The sequence below is a fragment of the Halichoerus grypus genome, chromosome 8 (genome assembly GCF_964656455.1).
Source record: "Halichoerus grypus chromosome 8, mHalGry1.hap1.1, whole genome shotgun sequence".
NCBI lineage: Eukaryota > Metazoa > Chordata > Mammalia > Carnivora > Phocidae > Halichoerus > Halichoerus grypus.
The window spans coordinates 139,249,941-139,272,208 of NC_135719.1; the positions used below are offsets into that span (position 1 = coordinate 139,249,941).

The following is a 22,268-nucleotide window of genomic DNA, read 5'->3' on the forward strand; positions in this document are numbered from 1 at the left end:
GCCAGAGGGGGTGGTGGACCCACCCTAGGGAGGCCCAGTGCCTGCAGCCCCGTGGTGACCTGAGAGAGACTCGGGGGTCCCCCCATCTCAGGCTTAAATCCTGGCCGTGCCTCGTACCAGCTGCATGATGTCACTTCATCCCTTCGAGCCTTGTTCTCCTCGTGTATAAAATACAAGTGATTACATCTATAAATTACTTCCCACAGATAGCCTGGCATGTAATAAGGACCCTGGAAGTATTAGCGGACAGTATCATGGTGGAAAAGAGATGTCCACATGTTGATACAGCAAATTGAGCATTTAGAATTGTCACCAAGCTTATTTCTCCAAAACAGCATAATTATGTTTTTCTTTGGGATGGTCTCTTTAAAGGAAATAATCCTTTTTTTAAAAGAAAAAACCAAGGGGCGCCTGAGTGGCTCAGTTGGTTAAGCAACTGCCTTCGGCTCAGGTCATGATCCTGGAGTCCCGGGATCGAGTCCCGCATCGGGCTCCCTGCTCGGCAGGGAGTCTGCTTCTCCCTCTGACCCTCCCCCCCTCATGTGCTCTCTCTCATTCTCTCTCTCTCAAATAAATAAATAAAAATCTTAAAAAAAAAAAAAACCATAACTTTTCTTGTTTGTTTTTTTCTCCAGTTACAGAATGCTACCTATTTATTACATAAATTTGAGAATATTGAGAAAAGCACAAAAGAGAACATAAAAAATCACCCAGTCTTGTCGCCGGAGATAACCAGGATTAACGTGTAGATGTATTTCCTTCTAGCTCTTTCTCTCATCAATTTTATGAAAAGGAGAATATGCCAAACACACTGTTTCGTTATCTGGTATTGTTTCTTCAACCCTATGTTACAAACATCTTTTCGTATCATGAAAGATTCCTTCTGTACCATAATTTTAAATGTCTACACAAGATTCCGTTGAATGAATGTAACTCCAACCCCCGCTTCCTGTACACCTGTGTGTTGGGTAATTGACACACAGGAATGAACTCACAGGGTTCTCTTTGAGGTGGGTGTCGTGACTGCCATCTCATCCATGGGAGTACCAAGGCTGAGGGTCGCACAGGATTCAAACACAGGTTTGTTTACCCCAGGGGAGGTCGTGGCATGCAAGTGGGGGGTCCTCCTTCATCGCTGCAGCAAGCCTGTCCGCAAGACCCTAGGTCTATGCCAAACAGAAATGCACACATGCAGACCCCGAATTCCATGTATTAATATGCTCATGGCAGCACCATTGGTAATAACCCCAAACCAGAAGCCACTCAAATGTCTGTCTGCAACAGGGCTGGGTAAGTATGTTGTGGTAATGAGTATATCACCCAGCAACGAGGATGAACCAGCTGCTGTCAATCACGGCAGTATGGATGGATCTCCTAAACGTACAGCTGAGTGACAGAAACCAGACGCTAAAGGCTCACGGTGTATGATTCCATCAGATGAAGCACAGGCAAAAGTAATCTGTAGAAGTCCGGGTAGTGTCTGCCGTGGGGGCTGGGGTGATGACCGTAAGGGGCCCAGAGGGATTCTGGGACGTTCATAATGTTCTGTTTCTTGACCTAAGTGCTGGTGACCTGGGTGTGTTCAATTCCTGAAAATTCACCAAGCTGTACACTTAACGGGCATTTTTTGGTGCTGAGCTGCAAGAAAGAGTTCAATGAAAAGGTTCTACCAAGAAGCAACTGACCAAGCGTGTGTCTCTTCTGTCACCAAACCCAGGGCTCTGACCGGCCAGCGTGGTGGTCCTGCACCGGTCCCTGGCTCCAGCCTTTGAAAAGTTCTGCCGAGCCAACAGTGGCCCTCTGCCCCTGCTGGGCCTCTGCAAGCCAGGCACGTGGCCCTCGCCTGTCCCGAACACTGTCCTGGACCCCAGGTAAAATGCTTGGGAGCATCAACAGGGACCTCTGTGTCCAGCCACAGGGACCCTCCGTGCCCAGCACAGAGCCTCGCTCATGACTCGCTCAGGAACGAGCTGTCCTCCCCTCCATTCCCATCCCTACCCCTGCTCCTGTCCCGTGCCCCTGCCCTGGGAAAAATCTTGGGGATCACCCAGAAAGTTCCTTCCTGGCTGCAGAAATGTTGCTGGTGCTGTCACCCACCCACTTCATCACCTAGGCCAGAACCCCATCCGCACAGCACAAGAAAGAAAATAAAAACACTCGTATGAACCATGCCCAGAGATAGCGCTATTGACACTGTGCAGTGTGTCCTCCCAGACTTAGGAATAGAACATATTGCATCATGGCCCCACTGACTGCTTCCACAGAAGCACTGCAGGGAGCCCACATTGCTCCCACCGCCCCAGCTCAGGCTTGCATCTTCTCTGTCTCCCACTCGCCCCCCAGAGCGACTTTCCCTATTTCAATCTTCAGTGCCTTCCCGTGCCTTGCACCTTAGCCTGATAGCAAGACCTGTGCGGGGCGCCCGGGCGGCTCCGTTGGCTGCGCGTCTGATTCTTGATTTCAGCTCAGGTGATGATCTCAGGGTTATGAGATCGAGCCCCGTGTTGGGCTCTGCATTCGGCAGGGAGTCTGTTTTTCTCCCTCTCCCCCTCTCCCTGCTCACACACATGTGTGTGCTCTCAATCTCTCTCAAACAAATAAAATAAAATCTTAAAAAAAAAAAAAAACCTGTAGTGACCTGGCCCCGGCTGAGTGTCCTCCCCCACTCCTGACCCTCCAGCCATCCCCAGTCCTCTCCCCAAAGAGAAAGCTTCTCAATAACATTCTGCTTTTATCTTTTTGTGGACTCCGGGGTGGGAGGGTCCCTCAGAAACCCCATCTAGACCTGAGGTCAGGTCCTTATGTTTTTTCCTAACACCCCATGCTGCCATCTTGGGGACTCCTAGAGCAGATCATCGCCCAATGGGTCACATGTTTGATGCCTCCATGCTGTTCACATACCGTTCCCTCTGCCTAGGATGTGCTTTCCTCCTTGTGCGGCTGGTGAGCTCCTATTCATCCTTCAGGACCCAACTCCAGCACCGCCCCCTTTGTGGGAGAGAATGGATCTCTCCCTTCTCTGGGTCACTCCTCTACCTGGACTGTTAACACGAACTGCTCTGTGTTGCAAGTATTTTGTGTTGCCAGTGTAGGATTGCATGCTGCTTCGGGGCCGGGCCGGTGTCCCCTCTATCACTATGGTCCCATCACCTGGCTTGTGCCTGACATGAAGGAATGGCTGAGCAAAATGATTTTGGAGTGAATGAAGAATAGGCTTATAACCAGAATCTTTCAACTCTACGGAAGTTTCTTTCAGGAAAGAGAAAGGCCTCACCCACTGCTATAGCGCTAGAAACTTCTTGAGACATGTGTCTTCTGTCCCTTTGGCCTGCCAGCCCTGCCTCAATGGCAGAGTTTTTGTTTTTGTTTTGTTTTTCTTGTTGGTTTGGCTGGTCTTGGGCTGAGGTTATAGAAAATGTAATGGGGTGGGAGCAGGGAGTACATTATATGCACGCTGATTGATTGGTTTCCAATCTGGCATGATTTGAAGGATGCCAGCAAGGTGCCTGAAACTTCAGCTCCAGACATCCTCTTCGCTCTCCCCACCCTTTCAAACAATGCATGGTCAGGGGCCATCTTGGGCCTGGGGCCTGTGAGCTTTCCCTTGTGTCCCCAGGACGGGCTGTCCCCAGTTCCAGAAGTACGAGTTTGGTGCCTGCACGGGCAGCCTGACCTCGCTGGAGGACTACACGGAGCCCCTGGAGGACATGGTGGCCTTCTTCGTGGACTGCGGCTTCTCCCCGGAAGCAGCTCTGGAGAATTTGCGGCTCCCCAGAGGAGACTCAGCCCGCCACAGTCTCATGGGGGCCTACAAGGTAAGGACACAATCGACAATGACTTGAACAGGTGGGTCACCCTGTGTTTTCTCGTGGTGGGGAGAACACTGACATGGGAGAAAGGAGACCGACGTGGCCCCAGCTCAGCCACTTCTAGGTGTGCAGCCTGAGCTGCTTCTGATGAGAAGCAATTTTTTTTTTAAGATTTTATTTATTTATTTATTTATTTATTTATTTATTTATTTGAGAGAGAGAGTGAGTGAGTGTGAAGGAGAGGGAAAGAGAATCTAAAGCAGATTCCATGCTGAGTGCAGAGCCTGATGCGGGGCTTGATCCCATGACCACAGGATCATGACCTAAGCTGAAACCAAGAGTTGGATGCTTAACCAACTGAGCCACCCAGTCGCCCCGAGAAGCAATTTTTATGTGTGAAGTATGTGCCTGAGCGGTTTTCGCAGGGCAGGGGAGGGAGGCGACAGAAGTATAGCTACTGGGGTGGGATGGGGGTCCCGGGCAGGGTCTGGCCCCCCAAACACATGGCCATTTGCAGCAGGTACATCACGTGCAACCCTTCATTTAGATGAGGAACTTAAAGCCTGGAGAGGGAAGAGGACTTGGCCACATCCCAAAGCCAGCCTGGAACCCGGGAGCCCCGGCTCCCATCTGTAAAGTGTCACCGGTGGGGGTATGACGAGGAAGGGATGCTTGGCACAGAGTGCTCGTCACTGCCCCTAGTCGGTGCGCAGCAGAGCCGTCCTTTTCCCATGACACCGCACCTAGCCACCAGCTTTGGTTCAGCGTGGTCCCGTCTGGCCCGGGGCTCTATCCAAAAAGACCAGCCAGCCCTCCTGTATTCAGTGTTGGCCCTGAGGGGAGCCCTGCCTGTCCCCTGTGAAAGTCCCCGGCCTGTGTCCCTTCCCAAGTGCTGTGATTCACACGCCAACCAACACCACCAGCATGCTGCAGGGGAGGGAAACCTGTCCCTTCTTCCCTTCGACGTCCTTCGGCGGCTCTCCTACTTAAATAGACATAAGAAGGATTAACGGGAGAAAAACAAATTTAGCGTCGTACCTACAGGAGCTCCAAAGGTGTGAGGCTCCAGGAAGTGACCAAAGCAGGAGGCTTTTGTGCCTCTCAGACAAACAATGAATTTGTGAAGGACTGATAAGACAGAGAAGTTCGGGCTTGGGGTAGGAGATTAGTGAGGAAGTCGCAAGGTTTGTTGAGAGAGCCCTCTCGGCCTTGGATTTCCCATCGCGGGGGATAAGGACGCCTTCTGCCCTCCTGGTATAGGGAGGGTACCTCCATGCGGGAGATTTATTTCCTGCTTTTCACGGTGGGGGGGCGGGGGAAGGGATGTCAGAATGTTTTTCTTGCACTGGCGGTCTCCCAAGGAACTTTAATTCAAAATAATCAGTATGCCAAAGTGGTGTATTTGGGGGTGGCGTATTTTCCCCCTCAGTGCCAACAGCAAGCCCTTCGGCAGTAGCCAAGACTGTCCCCGCCGATCACCATCCTGGCCATGTAAGCCCCACTGCAGCGACCGGAAACCATTCAGGGGAGAAAACACCACCACCAGAGAAAGTCACGCAGGTCATCCCAAGGCAGGAGGAGCGAGGCAGGGCTCGGTGGGGTCTGGACACAGACCCACACCCCCTGTGTGGACTCAGGGGGCCAAGCAGACCTCAGTGCCTCCTGCGAGATCCTTTGCCCTTGGGTGGCTCCGCCTCTCCCCAAGGTCTTCACCTGTGGTACACAGGCCCCTTGAAGTCCGTGGAGAAAATTCAGAGGCCCGCAGAATTGGATGAAAAAAAATTAATATTTTGATTGTCATAGCCTCAAACTGAAACTGAGCATTTCCTTCCATTCCAAACGCAGACAACAAACTGCTGTTGTATCAGCAGACCCTGTGACTTTGCGGCTGCCCAAAGGACTCCCAGATATTTTCCTGTCCCATGGCAGTTCTTCCTGATATCTCAGAAATATCCTATATGTTGATCACTACTTCATATTTATAATGATCCATCTGTCATCTTGTTCCTTAAGCTGTTAATGAAGCATACATATCACTGTACCACATTTTTTCATAATCTGATAACCGCATTTGCAATATAATTGGTGTCCTTTGTAAACCTATGCATTTCCTCTTTTGCAATTAGAAACTTGGAGTGGGGGTCTATAGCTGCACCAGACTACCAGAAGCGTCCACAGCACATACAAAGTGAAGGTTCTCTGTTTTAAACCAGTCATTACCAGCAGACTTTCTCATTTCTATGTCACATAAAAGTAGAAGCCGTATTTTTATAATAGCTACTTGGACCCCCTCCTTCATTCAGCTGCCCTGAACTGTTGGTGCTCAGGGTTTCCATCTGGGTCAATTGTGTTTTTCATCTTCTCAGACAACAGTGCCTTGTGTCGCCATGGCTGGCTTTTGCTGCCCCCTGGTGGTCACAATGGGGCCCATCCCCCCAAGGACAAGCTGGAAAGGCTGGTGCAGGCCAGTTGCTCCATGGGAAATAAGGGACAACCCATTCATATCGGTGACCCAGGTGAGCGTCCACTCTCATTCATGATTCTTTTTTTTTAAGATTTTTTTAAAATTTATTTGACAGAGAGAGACACAGAGAGAGAGGGAACACAAGCAGGGGGAGTGGGAGAGGGAGAAGCAAGCTTCCCGTGGAGCAGGGAGCCCGATGCGGGGCTCGATCCCAGGACCCCGGGATCATGACCTGAGCCGAAGGCAGACGCTTAATGACTGAGCCACCCAGGCGCCCCTCATTCATGATTCTGACAGCCACCCTTGAACTTCAGTGTTCCTGAACTCCCCCGGCTTGTCCTCATCTTCCCCAGGGTTCCCCAGGGGTCCTGGACAAGGCTCGGACTCCCGCAGCAACATTCGGGCTGGGTTTACAGAGGCCCCTCAGGTTTAAAAGTGCTGCCCTTGGCAGAATAGCCAGCCTGACCCATTATCTCCTGTGACCTTCAGGTGAACCTGGGGTGGAAGGAGCAGGTGGTAGAGGGCAGCAGCAGAGCTATTTGTCCTGGAACTTGAGCTCAGAGCAACCTCTAATCTAGGCTGTTGTGCAGTAGCCTATTTGGACAGGGGAGGGCTTTGTTCCAAATGTTAACTTGAACTGATCCCCGGTGTATTAACTCAGTCTGAGAGTGAGTGAGCAGATCCAAGCTTGGCAGCTGTCTAGGCCTCTTTGTGGTTCTCAGAGAGCCCGATGAAAGCTTGGGATTGGGTCTCGGGTGAGAGTTGAAGCTCAGTGTACCTGAACTCGCTCAGCTGTGTAACAAGCAGAATCAGACAAAGCCTGCATTCTATAACGATGCAATCAGCACCGGCCACCTCCCTCATAGAAAGATCTCAGGACCACCCAAAGCAAAGTGCTTTGCTGAATCGTTGAATTGTCTTCTCGTTAGTGGAGCTGGGTTGGGCCCAACACATCCATCTTTGCTGTCCTCGTGAGCCTTCTGATGCCGGGCCAGGGGTAGGGACGCTGTTGGTAGTCAAGCAACAGAGTTTAGGTCTGTGTTATGTGACTCAGCCTGCACCAAGATAAATGCTGGCTCACAAATGCTGGTTTGGGTTGGCGATCCGCACCAGGTGTTAGGCTGGGTGCACCTGGGTCTCCTCCAGCAATCACAGCAGGTGTCTGAGATTCCGTGTTCTGAAACTGCACTACTCAGAATGGACTAGAAGCTAGCCAGTGTCCTGGGTTTTTAAAGTCCCAAATCCTTTTCTCCAGTACCACTGAGAGCAATCCTATGACTAGAGTTTTTTTCTGGGAGAAAGAAACATAAACCATTCGATGTGTTCAACCTGGATGGGACCTACCAAGACAGGACCTGCAGGAATTCATTTTCTTTTTCCATTTGCAGAATGGTTGGGAATCAAAGATCTTTCCAAACCTGACTATGGGGATCCTGTGCTGTGTCAACCAGGGGACGTCCCAGTGTTCTGGACTTCTCAGATGACGTCTCAAAGCCGTCAGCAGCTGCAGTATGTCTGGGCTTAGAGGGGGCTATGACTATGACCCAGGATGGAAAAGGGTGGGTCTCTAGTTCTTGGAAGCATAGGCTTGCAGGGCAGTGACTTAAGAAACCGAGTTACAAAACAAAATATAAAACATACAGATCTCCCAGGGCTGGGTCTCACCAGCAGCTTGTACGTTTTGATTAAATATATTTCCATCTGCAGAAGGCTCCCAGGCCATTCTAATAGAAAGACCAATATTTAGCTTGACTTTCTGAGACATTTTGAAGGTTGGTAGGGCTTTGAAAACAAGAGTGAAGGCAAACAGCACCACTAAACACTCCATTTCACGTGGTATTTGCGGGGTACAGTGGTCCCCCTTTCCCCGCAGTTCTGCTTTCTGAGGTCTATTGCCCGCAGTCAACTGCAGTCCAGAAGCAGATGATCCTCCTTCTGACGAATCGTGGCCTCATGCTACGTCACATGCCCTCTCCCCTCACTTCCTCTCATCACGTGGGCATTTTTCATCTCACATTGTCACAAGAAGAAGGGTGAGGACAACACTGAGGTATTTTTAGAAAGGGAGACCACATTCACAACCCTTTTATCAGTATATTTTCTAATTGCTCTATTTTATTATTAGTTATTGCTGTTAATCTCTTACTGTGCCTAATGTATAAATTAAACTTCATCATAGGGATGTACGGATAGGAAAAAACATAGTCTATATAGGGTTCAGTGCTATGCAAGGTTGAAAAAACATAGTCTATGTAGGGTTCAGTGCTATGCAGGGTTTCATGTGCACTGGGGGGTCTTGGAACATATCTTGATAAGGGGGGACCTCTGCATTTAAAGCAATACGGTCAGTTTATTTTTTTCAAAGACATAGGGTGATATTACAATGAAGAGACACACGAGGGCGCCCTAACCAGCTCACAGTAAGGTAGGGATGTGCTAGAAACCTTAAGAATAACTATGGCAGCCCATTTCGTAGACACCAGAAAATTCTAGCCAGGTCAGGCACACTGGAACTACAAATCACAGAATTTAATGTTACCTTAATTTTTTTTGAAAGCATTCATATAAATTTAGCTATCAGAATGGCCTCACGATAGGGGAAGATTATTTCTAATATAGCGATGAGGCATAAATGCCAAGATTCATGGAATTCTATTCATTTATTTTTTAAGATTTTATTTATCTATTTATGTATTTGACACAGAGAGAGAGCACATGCAGGGGGAGCGGCAGGCAGAGGGAGAGAATCCCATGGGTATCCCGCTGAGCAGGGAGCCCGATGCGGGGCTCGATCCCAGGACCCTGGGATCATGACTTGAGCTGAAGGCAGACGCTTAACCCACTGAGCCACCCAGGCGCCCCTATTCCTTTGTTTATTTAATATTAAATGTATTGGGCACCTACTATGTACCAGGCATGGATTCAGATTCTGGGAATAAAATGCCGCATGAGATAAGATGCAGTTCTCAGGGAGTTTGTGGTCATTTCTGAGTGTGTGTGCTCATGTATGTTCACACATCCACACACATGTGGTAAATTTTGTGCAGCACGATGGCGTCGCCCCTCTCCTGCCACCAGCCACAGGGGATGCGCAGAAGAGAGCTCACTGCCACGAGCATCCCAGCCCATTAGCTCTGGCTTGAAATAGCACACCTGATTTGTAAATGTGGCCAAATGACATCACTGGCTTAGGGACGACCTTGAATATTTCTAATTTTACAAAAATCATGCTGGGGCTCCTGGGGGGCTCAGTTAGTTGGGCATCTGACTCTTGATTTCGGCTCAGGTCATGATCTCAGGGTCATGAGATCGAGCCCCATGTCAGGCTCTGTGCTCAGCGGGGAGTCTGCTTCTCTCTCTCTCTCTCTCTCCTTCTCCCTCTGCTCCTCCCCCCGCTAGCGCTCTCTCTCTCTCTAAAAATAAATAAATAAATCTTTTAAAAAATCATGCTCAAACTTCAATATTTAAACTTCTATTAGTGGGGCACCAGGGTGGCTCAGTGGGTTAAGTGTCTGCCTTTGGCTCGGGTCATGATCTCAGGGTCCTGGGATCGGGCTCCTTGCTCAGCTGGGAGTCTCTTCCCCTGCTCATTCTGTCTCTCTCTCTCTCAAATAAATAAAATCTTTTTAAAGATAAATAATAAATAAATAAACTTCAATTAACGGTAAACTAGTTGTTATACACCTCACAGCTGATGGGGCAGAAGTCCATGTCACACCCCGAGCTGACTATTCTGGTGTAGACTTGGCATTGGAGTGACCCGTTGTAGGTGCTGTCCAAAACACACAAAAACAGTGATTGCATTCCTCAAACTCGGGTCGTGATCCCAGGGTCCTGGGATCGAGTCCTGCGTCGGGCTCCCTGCTCAGCGGGGAGTCTGCTTCTCCCTCTCCTCCGTGCCCATGCTCTGTCTCGCTACCTCTGTCTCTCTCAAATAAATAAATAAAATCTTAGAAAAAAATGCTTCATGAAATTATCAGTAGGTTTTCCTTTTGAAGTGTTAACTTTGGCTTTCTGTTGAATTTGAAAAAAAAATGTTACTGTTTTCTGTGACATCCAAGACATTGTTATTGACTCAATTCACACCAATTCACACGGAGCGCCTTTTATGTGTAAGGTATTATGTGGCATTCTGAGATCAATAAACAGTGGTCCTCATCTTTGGGAGCACACAGCTGAGTAGGATTAAAGTACCCAAGGATAACAATGACACTGAAGAAAGCAGACGATGTAAATTGAGTAAGTATGAAGCCCCTAATGGGCCAGGCGCAAGGACATCAAGCGGGTGAGATAGAGTACCTGATTCAGTAATGCAAACCATGACTTATCCAGGGCTCACTCTGAACCACTTTGCGAAAACACTTCTATGTGCATTTTCCAGTTTAGCTCTGACAACAACCATCGGAAGCATTATCATCATTTTATAGTTGAGAAAACAGGTTTAGAGAGGATAAAGTCTCATCTCAAACTCTGGCACAGGAAAGCCATGTTCTTAATAACGATGCTAAAGTGTTTCACATTGCCTGGAATTTGGTACGGGAGAGTTTTTTAAAGAGCGACATTAGACACCAAAGCAAAATAAAAGTGCCGTGGGAAAAATAGACACTATGTTCAGAGAGAGCTATTTATTAGCCAAGTCCAGGAAGGTGGCTTTGTGTATCTGTAAGAGTTCAGTAAGTACTTTCTGATACCCATGGGGTTCAGTTGATGGCAATTCCTATCTGTAGCTGGGCTGCCCCTCCCTTCTGTTCCCACACGCATCTCATCTTCACTTTCCTAAACATTGGAGGCACCTGTTTAAGTGGGGCTTGATTTAGCCATCAGCTAATTTTTTCTGATTTGGTGCAACAAGCCATGTAAGGAGCGTTGTTGGCAGAGCCGAGGCCCGGCACCATCTTGCCCACCAACCGTGGGCTAGATGAGAATGGACTGAATTTGATGAAGTGAATGCACTCAGTCTCTCCCGTTGTGTGTTTTAGAGACCCCACTGGCTTTCACCAGTGCGCCGGGTTGCACAGTCATGACCAACCTGAAGGATACAGAGGCTCCAGCCCGTTGTCTTACCCCTGAGGGAATTCCAGGCGTGAACCTTCCACCAGAGGTCCATCGCATTTCCCGAGATCCTTTGCACTACAGCATGGCATCGGCTTCAGCTATTCAGAAGATTAGAGAGCTAGAGACTATAATTGCCGTAGACCCAGGTAAGAAACAAAGCGTGCTCACCTTAATGACCTGGAGCAATTCATCACTGGCGTAATGGCCAGTGAAAAAGGCAGCATGCAAACTACATGCATCTACAGGATGGATTTAAAAAAAAGAGAGAGAGAGAGAGAGAAGAATGTATTCCTCTTTATTTAGCTAACACTATCAAAGAGCAGAGATTGCTATTTTATCCAGAAAGTAGGCATAGCCTTAATGTCAGGCTACTAGACTATAACATTTTTCATTAAATTATGGAAATTGAGACTTCATCCAATGAGGGGCAGGTTTTCACCTATAGGGGTCATTCTGAAGCATAAACCTCAAAAACAATGTTATAACGAGGCTTCAAGTTATTTAGAATCCAAACTCTTTAAAAAGTTACCTGGGAATCATTAAGATGTTTGCTTGAGTCCTCTTTCCCCTCAACCTCCATCTCCATTTACAAGGGTCAGCTGCCTAAATTCTCTCTTTGCCTCTACTGTGCATTCCCACAGTGTGATTTTTTTTTAATGCCTATAGTACGTATGAATCCCCAAAAGAAGTGAATACACCAAAATCCTGATGTTGATGATCTCTGGGTAGTTCGAATGTGAATAATTTTTGGGTTTTTATTTGTTTTTTTCCCCGAATTTTCAACACTAAACATAAGAGGGAGTTTGGAAGGTGAGCTTATTAGCTGGACACATTGCCATCACGACTAAATTGGGACTGGGATGGTAAGAAAAAAGGGAGTAGTATGGTTCCTAGGTCACCAACCACCACCATTTAAACAAAGTCATCCCTGTGTCCCTAATCTCCTCCTTTTGCGCCCTCGCCCTGGGCTTGGGTGTAGAATAGATGTTTTTGTGCTGGGCAGCAGAGGTAGGGGCAGGGGCTGGATCCCCACTCCTCTGAGGATGCTGGTGGGGCAGGACCCTGTAGGAGATAGCCTCATAAGAGTTTGCAACCAACACGTATATTGTATATTGCGTCTCAGAGAAAGGACAGTCCTTCTGTGGCTTGTGACCCGCTGGCTTCTAGACATGGGATCCACTAGGGGTCTTCTGGTTCCAATTAGGAGGAGGTTGGCTGCCAGCTAGTTGAGGGGTTTTTCTCATCCCCGGGCATGGTCACTGAAGAGCCCCCATGTCTAATCCAAGGTGGCCAGCAGAGGGCGCAGGTGTGCAAAGAAATTCAATCCATTTGCTGGCAAAGGTTCCAGAGAGAATGAAGGTTCAGCCTTCCCTGGGGCTCTCTGCCTCAGTTTCTCATCAGTATAACAGGAGAAATAACAACTAGACCTCCTTTTTGCGGGGTGTGATGGGTAATAAGAATGACAGCTATCATCTACTGAGTTTTACCTTGGACCAGGCATGCGCTCAAAGCTTTAGCACATTTCATCTTAGATTCTTCCACTGACCCATTGGGGCAGCTATTACTAACTGCCTTTAACAGATGAGGAGACTGAGGCATAAAGGGTTAAGAAACTTGCCCAAGTCCACATAGCTGGTACATGGTGGGGGCAGACGTTGAATCCGCACCCACTGACTCCAAGGCCCACGATCGATAAGGGTTGCATAAATTGGAATCTGAGTTTACATGGTATATCACAGTCCCACCGGGCCAGTTAAAAGAGTGCTCTGGCCTCTGCTGGCTCATACCTTCTCATGGGCTGTGATTCTTGACCTGGGTGCTCTTTGTACTTTGAAGGTCTGGAGGAGGTGTACCTGGTCTCCCTGTTGGCCCATCAGACCCCTGTTTGCCAGATATCTGAATAGATGGTGCTGGGGTCCCTGTGGAAAGCAGAGGGGTGAGGTCAGCCTGGAGAGGTCGAGCCTCCTGGCCGAAGTCCCAGCACCCAGACAGAGAACAGTGACACTGGGACAGAGGACAGCACCTGGGCACAGTCATAGAGCCACCAAGCTGGGTGCCATTTTGCGTGAACTAAAACCGTGGCCAAGAATCAAACAGTGCAGAACGGCCTTAAAAATGTCTGCTCTCTCCCCTGGGCTTGGGACCAAAGGTGGGCATAGCAAAACTTCCTTCAAAACTACAAGGCCTAGCTTTTTGATGTTTTGTCTATCTGTTGTGTTGTTCATTCATTCATTCTTTCAGCGGAGAGTCTGGTTTCTTTTGCACGTAAACTCACAGTAAATCTGGGATCAATGCCTACCCCTGATGCCCCTTTTAGGACAGACACATACACGTATAGAGATGGAAGCTCGTGGCTGTGTGTACCTAGAGCCTCTTACATAGGCTGATCTCCTGGGTGGATATTTCTTTTTAATTTCTGCAATACTTTCTCCCTCACAAACACTCTTACCCAGGCTAACAGCCCTTCCATTCAGCACAGGGGTCGTGAGGGAAGATGAATTATTAACTCTGCCATTAGCTCAGATAAAAAAGTAAGTGGTAAGTAAATTTACGGCAGACTCGGCGCACCCCAGCTTAATAAAAATGACCCGGGAGGGCATCCACAAACCCCCCCTTTGGTGCTTGTGCAGACTGTCTAGGTTTGAAGCGTGAGGAATAGGGGAAAGGCAGATTTATGAGTGTCCGGATGGGCCAATACTGTCTATGAAGGAACATCGTTCATCTTCAAGAACAACAGATGCTTTTGATTCCTGCTATATGAAATAAGCAGATATAAGATTAATGGCAGTATACTGAGCATTGCTCACTGGGCTTAATAATAGAGCCACTCAGTCATTTTTGAGAGGACGTTGGCTTGCATTTGAGGTGCCTGGAGAATAAGAAGGAAGGCAAAGTTTATAGTGACGATGTTTGCTCTCATGCAAAAACCATCATAAATGATGAGCTCATCGGCTGCTCTAAATTTAAAAAAGCTCTCTCTGCCCTCCTCTCTCTTTTGATGTTTATCACATCCTATGAAATAGGTTACTTTCCGGTTTTTTTCTTTAAAAATATTGTTCTTCTCCCCTTTCACCAACAGCAATCCGCGTTCGTTGTAGAAACATCAGAAAATATATGAACGTAAAGAGGCAGTGAAAATAACCAGAATCCCATCACAATTAACCGTTATTCACAAACAGTTCAATATTTGCCCTTAAAGTCCTTTTCTTCAGTCTTAAGCCTGTAAGACTGAAAAAAGAATATATATTCTTTTTGTATATATATAGTCCCCTTTTTAATATATTGTGAACATCCTTCCATGTCATTAGTCTTCTACAACATCCTTTTTAATGTTCGCATAGAATTCCATTTTATAGACATTCCACCATTTTTATTAACATCCATCATTTGACACCATAAACAAGGCTGCAGTCAACACCCTCTGACTACGTGTGTGTACATCCCCACGATCCCTTTATCAGGATAAATTCCTGGACGTGAATAGCTGGTACAAGGGGCACGTACAAATCTGAGTACAAATCACCCTCCAGACAAATGTTCCAGTCTCCACCCCCACTGCGGGCATGTGCAGGGCCCTTTCCTGCAGCCTCCCTCCACCTGGACCCCCTCCCCATGCTCCACGTAGGAAAACGGAGGCCCAGAGCAATCCAGGGACGAGGCCAAGGTCCCAGAGCTACTTTGGGCTTGAACGTAAGTTTCCGAATTCCAAGTCTGGAACTGTCCCTCCACAACAGGAACCCCAACCGTGTGTCCCTCCATGTTCTCCATGCACCTCAAGGGCAAGCTGACACCCTCAGGCCCCATCCGTCGGTCTACCTCTCATTTTAGCCACAGCTGGGGGAGAAGTTCTGAGTCACATCCTGCCTTCACCGGGCCCAGATATGCTTGGGGGTGACCTGAGTATGGACAGGGGCACAATGACAGGCCCTAGGGGGCTGTGCTGTCCAGCTGGGACCAGGTTGGCAGCCACCGGAGGGCATTAGAGCCGATGATGCTGGTGCCCTGCCTGTCTCCCCTGCACCCAGCAAGGGGCAGGAGCAGGTGCATCAATGCCCGGTCCCCCTGTCCTCTGGCAGGAGAGCCCTGAGGTGTGGACCCCACAGTTTCCTAGAGCAGCTCAAGCAGGACTGAGGCCCAGTTGCCTTTGTAGTTAATTTGCTCACTCACACATTCATTCTTCAGGAGCTTTTCTCCCTTTTTTTCACACTTCTTCCATCTTCTGACTTAGTGTTCCTGGGCTCACTTTCCGTAGAAATACCTGCACCCAAGTCCTTGTCTGAGGGCCTTCTTCTGGTGACTCCCCCACTAGGGCAGTCCCGTTGCCTCTCCTTCAACATTCCTGCATCGGTTAGGGTCTGCTAGACCGCTAGAACAAATTAACCCCAAGATGCTTTCCTCAAATACCGTATGAGTGTGTGCCTCTCACGCAACCGTCCAGAGCAGGCCTTCCCTGGTGAGTGTGGGTGTTCAGCGGGAAGGGGGACCTGCTCCAGCCAGAAGCTCTGCCATGACCCCCTGGGACCCCCAGGAGGTGTTGGTTGTCAACAGCTGGGAAGGGAGGAAGGGAGGAAGGCAGGGGTGGGGGTTGGCAGGCCCAGAGGGGGTGCAAATGACTTCCACTCCTGGTCCCTTTGGCTGCTCTCCGGATGTGGCAGAGAGGACCTAGGCTCATGAAGACTGGAAGCCCTAACCGGAAGAGCTGCTGGTCAGCCACAGACCGGCTCCCCTTCGTGCCTGGGGGTGGGGGCGGAGAAGGAATTCCGGGGAACAACCAGCAGTCTCTGCCACATCCCCTCAAATCCACTTCAGAAACAAGAGTAAATAAAAACCCAAACTGCTGTTTACATAAGTTTCTACTTGAAACACATGACGTTATCTTATGACTTTTTTTTTTTAATCTTATGACTTAAAAAAAAAAATGGGGTGCCTGGGTGGCTCGGTCGGTTGGGTCACCGACTCTTGGTTTCAGCTCAGGTCGTGATCTCAGGGTCGTGAGATCGAGCCCCGCGTCGGGCTCCCCGCTCAGTGCAGAGTCTGCTTCTCTCTCTCTCTCTCTCTCTCTCCCTCTGCCAACCCCCCCCCGCCTTCTCTCTTTCTCTCAAGCGAATAAATAAATCTGAAAATAATTTTAGGCCAGCAGGGGATCGGACACCTGCTCTACAGAGATGAGCTGCTGCGAGCCTCCCTGTTGCTGTCGCACGTCCGCTCGGTGCTCGTCACCACCGGCTTCCCCACACACTTCAACCACCAGCCCCCAGAAGAGACGGACGCCCTCCGGGAGCCATGGCCCTGGCCGCCTTCCTGCAGGCCTTGGGGAAGGGGGTCTCCATGATCGTTGACCAGAGAGCCTTGAGTTTGTTCAAGAGGCTCGTGGAAGAAGCTGTTGAGCAAGGTGAGGAGTGAGATGAGGATAGTCCGTTTCCCCCAAACGGGCCTTTGCGGGCAGAGGCTGTGGGGGTGGGGGTGGGGGCCCGGGTGTGTGGAGCTCCTGCCAAGCACCCAGCTCAGGGCTATGCACCGGACAGGGGGTGTTTTCCTTCCTGTTCGAAACCTCTCTGGTATCAGCAGCATTAGCTCCATTTTATGGATGAAGAGGCTGAGTCTCTGAGGGGTCCGGGTGAGTTGCCTGGGTGGGAATGGTGAGCTCGAGTTTGAACCCGGGTCCTCCAGGCTCCAGAGCCCAGGGTCCTGCTGTGCTCCTGTTCCCCTCCCTGTGTGACCTGCAGGGGACTCAGCAACCCAGGCCAGCCCTGGACCCCACCCCCCGAACCCCCGGGGGGGGTGGAGGTGCGATAGTCGAAAGCAGAGGTGGCAGGGTCCCTCCCGGGCCAGCGGGGCACATGCCCCGCGCCGCACAGGCTCCTGGAGCACGCAGGTGCCTGAGAGCTGCAGGCGACGCTGGCGTGAGGCCGTCCCGCTGTCCGCGTCAGGACCGGCTGGGGTGCACTGTGAGCAGCGGCTCTTCGCCTCTCCTCCCACTAGGGTTGTGCGGGCTTGGGCGCGGAGCCTGGTGCTCTGACCTACTTCCCGCTGCCTGTGTCTCTGTGTCCCTGAAAATGCGTTTCGGGGTTTCTTCAAAGCTGTGCAGAACCACTCAGTCCACAAGTAAGGGGACTGGTGTCTCCGGGAGCCCCTCAACCAGGGGGGCACAGGGCACAGGAGCCTTGCCTCTTGTCTTTCAGAGACAGGCAGGTCCCCGTGGAACTGGGACCCCACTGCCTGGAGCAGTGACCTCGAAAGTGCCCATTCCCCCCTGTTGGTTTTTCCTCCTTCCTGCCCTCACTTTCTGCCCTTCCCACCTGCCCCCTGGGGTCATCTCCCAAATAAACCGCCTGCACCCGAGTCTTTGTGTCAGACTCTGGTTTCAGAGAACCCCAAACCGATGAACGGTGCAGGTGGACGTTTCGAGAAGTAGATAGCTCTGTCTGTATTTTGAAGGGAGAGTCATGATTCCGGGTGGATTGGACGCAGGTGTGAGACAGGGGATGAGGATGGCTGCACAGTTCGGGCAGGGTGATGGGGAGGGCGCAGCTGCCGGGGACCCACACCGCGGAGACGCTGCTCCTGGGAACACCTGACAGTGTGGCCGCTCTGGAAACCAGTATGGCGGTTCCTCAAAAAATGTAGAAAATCGCCCAGCAATCCCACTTCTGGGTATCACCCAAAAGAATGATCCAGCAATCCCACTTCTGGGTATCACCCAAAAGAACCGAAAGCAGGGACGCAAACAGATACTTGCACATCCGCGTTCGCAGCAGCGTTGTTCACCAGAGACAAGCCAAGGGTCCGTCCGCGGATGAACCAATAAACAAAATGCCGTATAGACAGACAATGGAATATGTCCTTCAGCCTTAAAAAGGAAGGAAATTCTGACCGATGGGTGAACCTGGAAGGAATCATGCTGAGTGAAATAAGCCGGTCACAAAGGACAAAATACTGTAGGACTCCACTTACACGAGGGACTGAGAGCAACTGCTGTCATAGGGACAGAAAGAAGAACGGTGGTTCAGGGTGCTGGGGGGGTGCTGGGGAGTGTATATTAGGGACAGAATTCCACTTGGGGAAGATGAGAAAGTTCTGGAGACGTGGTGGTGCTCGTGGCACTACAGCGTGAACGTACTCAACGCCAGAGACCTGTACGCTTAGAAATGGCTAAGGAAGTAAAAGTCACATTATGTATGTTACCACAATTACAATTTTTTAAAAAAATTTTAAAAGAGTGCAGGTCTGAGCCTCAGTGTGAGCAATCTCTAGGCTCACAAGTGGAGATGTCAAGTAGACAGATCTACGAGTCAAGTTCAGGAGAGCTGTCTGGGCTGGAAAGAGAAATCGGAGACCGGTTGGCATATTGATGGCCTTTTAAGTCCAGACATGGGGTGAGATCACCCAGGGAATAAGAGACAGAGAGAAGGTCCCAGGATTACACCCTGGGATGCTCCACATTGAAAGGTCAAGGAGGAGAGGGGGAGCCACCAGGGAGGCCGGGAAGGAACTGCACAGAGGACCGAGGGACACCGAAAGACCACGTTGTGAACAAGGAGGACGGGTGGGCCACAGTCCCAGCCGCTGCCAACAGGCTGGCAGCCTCCCCCATCTGACAAGTGGCTTGGATATTTTTAGCTGCCCACTTTCCCAGAGGCAGCTCTGCCCTCGCAGCTCACCTGCTGGCCTGGCTCAGAGGCTCCAGCTGCTCGGGAGCTCGGAACTGGGGCTCGCCCATGGGGCAGTTTAGAAGGTAGCGTCTGCTCTATTCAATTTTGCAGAACTTTTGTGACATGTGGACGAAGAAAGGGAAAAAGATTTGGCCTTTTAATGAAAATTAGTTCAGTTCTTTTTATAACCAAAGACTGCACATGTTTAAAGAAGAAAAAGCTTAGTCATTTCTTCCTTGTCTTGAGGGTGAATGGACCAAATGGATAAATTGGTTCTTTGCAGCTCAGGTGCGGGTTCATATCTTGTGCTGACGTTCCTTTGCAGAGACTCTTTCTCTCTGTGTGCCCCTCTGGGGGGGAATGTTAGGTTCCCTGCCCTGTTTGGCTCCCCGGTGCCCCTTCTTACTAGTATCCTGTATCCTTGATCCAATGTCAGGAAGTAAGAAATCACCAGCCTTAACTTAGCACCTACTACATGCAAGACCCCCAGCTCAGTGTTTGGCCCATATCACATCATTGCATCCACAGCAATCCTGGGTCAAGGGAGACATGACTAACCCCGTTTTGCGGAGGAGGAAACCACAGCTAAGGGAGTTTCTGTGGTTTGTCCAAGGTTACACAGCTAGGAATGTTGTTTGGTTGTAGTCAGTCCCCTTGCTGGGTCACCAGGCTGATCCTCACAGCACAGAAAGGGGCTGGGTCTTTCAGCTTGTTGTGACCACACCCCCACCCCACCCCACCCCCATTTCCTGGCTTGTCCCATGTAGAATGTGCTCGGCGAGTATCCCTTGATGGACTGACTGTCCTCTCCTTGTCTTTCCCCCTTAGACATGGGGTGGGACTGGGGAGGGATGTTGGAGGGAGCCACGCTGGGGGCCCCTTAGGGTCTCTGCCAATGATTCTGGCTTCTCTACCCACTGAGGGAGGGGGGCGGTGGCAGCTCCCAAAGGGCTTGGGACAGCCATATGGTGAAGCTGAGGTGGGAAGCAGCCACATTTATAATACCATGTGGTTTTAACATGGACAGGGTGCTTACTTGGGCTGGGTTTATGTGAGGTGTGTGAGGGGCTGATGATGGAGATTATGGCAGCCCCTCTGGTCCCCAGAGTGGGCCGGGGGGTCCTGCAGAACCAGTGGGACCGTAAGTGCTGGGTCCATCCCTGTCGCAGGCCCCCTATTCGCCGTCTCAAGCTCTGCGTGGAGATCTCATCCTGGGCCAGTGAATGCACAAGCATTCTACCTCCACCTGCTAGGAGATGGATTCGTTAATGACAACCAAGTCACTTTTATTTTAATTTGGGATTTGTGTGTGCTTCCCACATATTCTACATTAATGCGTATTATTATTGTAATTAGAGAAGGTGCTATTTTTGAGAGTCAAAATCACTTTGGCAATCACTCCAATACCAGTAGCTAATTCCACGCCCAGACTCTGGGACCTCTCCACTGTTGTTCTAGAACTTCCCTGAAGGTATGCAGGGAGGGGAGGAGGGGGGGAGCAGATGAGAACTTGGGGTGGAAACTGGGGTCGTGACACTGACCTCCATCCTTGGCTTCACCTGACTTACATAGCACCTCTGAGCCTCAGTTTTCCTCTTCTGTAAAATGGGGTTAGTAATGGTTCTTATCACATAGAATTGTTGTGACAATTAAGTGAGAGCATGCATGTCAGGTGCTTAGTGGAGGGCTAACTCCCCGTCACCATGGGTGCCACGTGTCCCCAGCACTCACGATGGCAGTGAGCCAGAATAGGCCTGCATTCATGGGGTCTCATGGACATCTACAGGCAGCATATTTGCTAGCCCCCAATAGTGGTGACAGTAGCCCAATTCCACGCCACTCAGGGTCACACACTCCGCCAACCGAGGGTTTACTAAGGACTATAAGTAAACAAGTATTCTCATTCTCGTGTTGAGGTCTCAGCTTTCCTAACAAAGTATTCGACAGGTAGGTAATGATAGTGATACTTTCCAAAGAAGCTTCTGAAAAGCCAACATGAATTTCCAAAATGCAACACGAGGGCTGATGTGTCAACCCTTTGCCTTTATTTTCAAGGTGTTCTGAAGACACCGATCCCCTTATTAACTTTCCAAGGTGAATCAGCGGGAGCCGCTCAGGCATTTCTCTGCAAAGATGGGGACCCCAAGTCACCGAGGTATGTGCATCCCATCCCAGCGTAAGCGGGTGATGGTGGAAAAGCCCACGCTCTATTCACTTTGCTGACTCCAGGGAGAACAGAGTCATGTGCCCAGGGGTTCTGACGGGCCAGGCTGCTGGGTTTCAAGGAGTCCTGGGGGCTTCACAAAGCATTTCTGAGCATGGCATGCCCTCCTGATAGAGAAAGAAGATAGGAAAATTATAAAAACCAAAAACTAGCAGTTTCTCAAACTGGGTCATGACCCATTAGAGAGAAGTGAGTCATTTCAGTGGGGTAACCGGCACGTTTGCAAGGGGAACGAGAAACAGAAATACCATCGTACGTCCTGTGTCGTAATGCTAAGTACTCTCTCGTGAAATTTTGTGCAAATGCGTGTGTTTTTTTACTGTGTGTCGTGATCAGACATTTTGAAAAATACATCTTTATTGTATGTAGGGATGCATTTCAGATCTTACCATTTTTAATACAGCGTTTCTAGAACTTTTTTGACAGCAGTAATAATACCTTCTGCATTGCAAACAGTACGCACACACGTGCGCGTACCCACACCCACAACTAAAACGAAGATTCAGAAAACAGTATTTACTCTTGCTATGTGCAATATATTCTGACGTTTTCTATTCCAGTCTATTCTATTCTATTCTACAGTGTTCTGTTTTACTTTTCTGGAAATGCTGACCTGGCCTAATAAATTTATTTCACAACCCACTAATGAGTGTCCGGTTAGAACTTAAAAACACTGCTTTAATAGGCCTGGCGGGCATAGCTGTTCTGCAGCTCGCAGTGGAACTTGATGATCATAATGAGGATCCTGAGTCACCAAGAAAAAGTTCAATCGTGGATCCCATATGCTATTTAAAGCAGCAGAAACATGTGTGGTTCATATTAGAGATGTTTATATTCTCCAAATGGTTGACATATAAACAAAGCTCTGGATCTTCAGGGAGAAGCTAGAAAATTCTCTTGTGTGGGATCCCTGATGCCAGTTAACGCAGGTGCTGCTCTATTTGCTGAGTGGAGGGAGGCCGGGCAGATCTGATTGTGGGGAGAGAGGCTTGTGCTCTCTTTGGAGAAGATGCGTTAACTCTTTCCAGGAAGCCGGCTTCCCAGGAGTGAATTATTTCCCACTG

General features: G+C 49.5%; 1 protein-coding gene across 1 annotated transcript in view; it reads left to right on the top strand.

The window, feature by feature from the left end:
- The window catches only part of DGLUCY (D-glutamate cyclase), a 75,752-nt gene that overhangs the window by 34,964 nt on the left and 18,520 nt on the right, over positions 1–22,268 (top strand). The window contains 10 exon segments of the mRNA XM_036097524.2: positions 1,718–1,871; positions 3,617–3,815; positions 6,176–6,241; positions 6,244–6,325; positions 7,662–7,758; positions 7,760–7,782; positions 11,253–11,474; positions 16,461–16,595; positions 16,598–16,720; positions 21,036–21,135. Of these exon segments, the coding sequence (XP_035953417.2) occupies positions 1,718–1,871; positions 3,617–3,815; positions 6,176–6,241; positions 6,244–6,325; positions 7,662–7,758; positions 7,760–7,782; positions 11,253–11,474; positions 16,461–16,595; positions 16,598–16,720; positions 21,036–21,135 (1,201 nt within the window).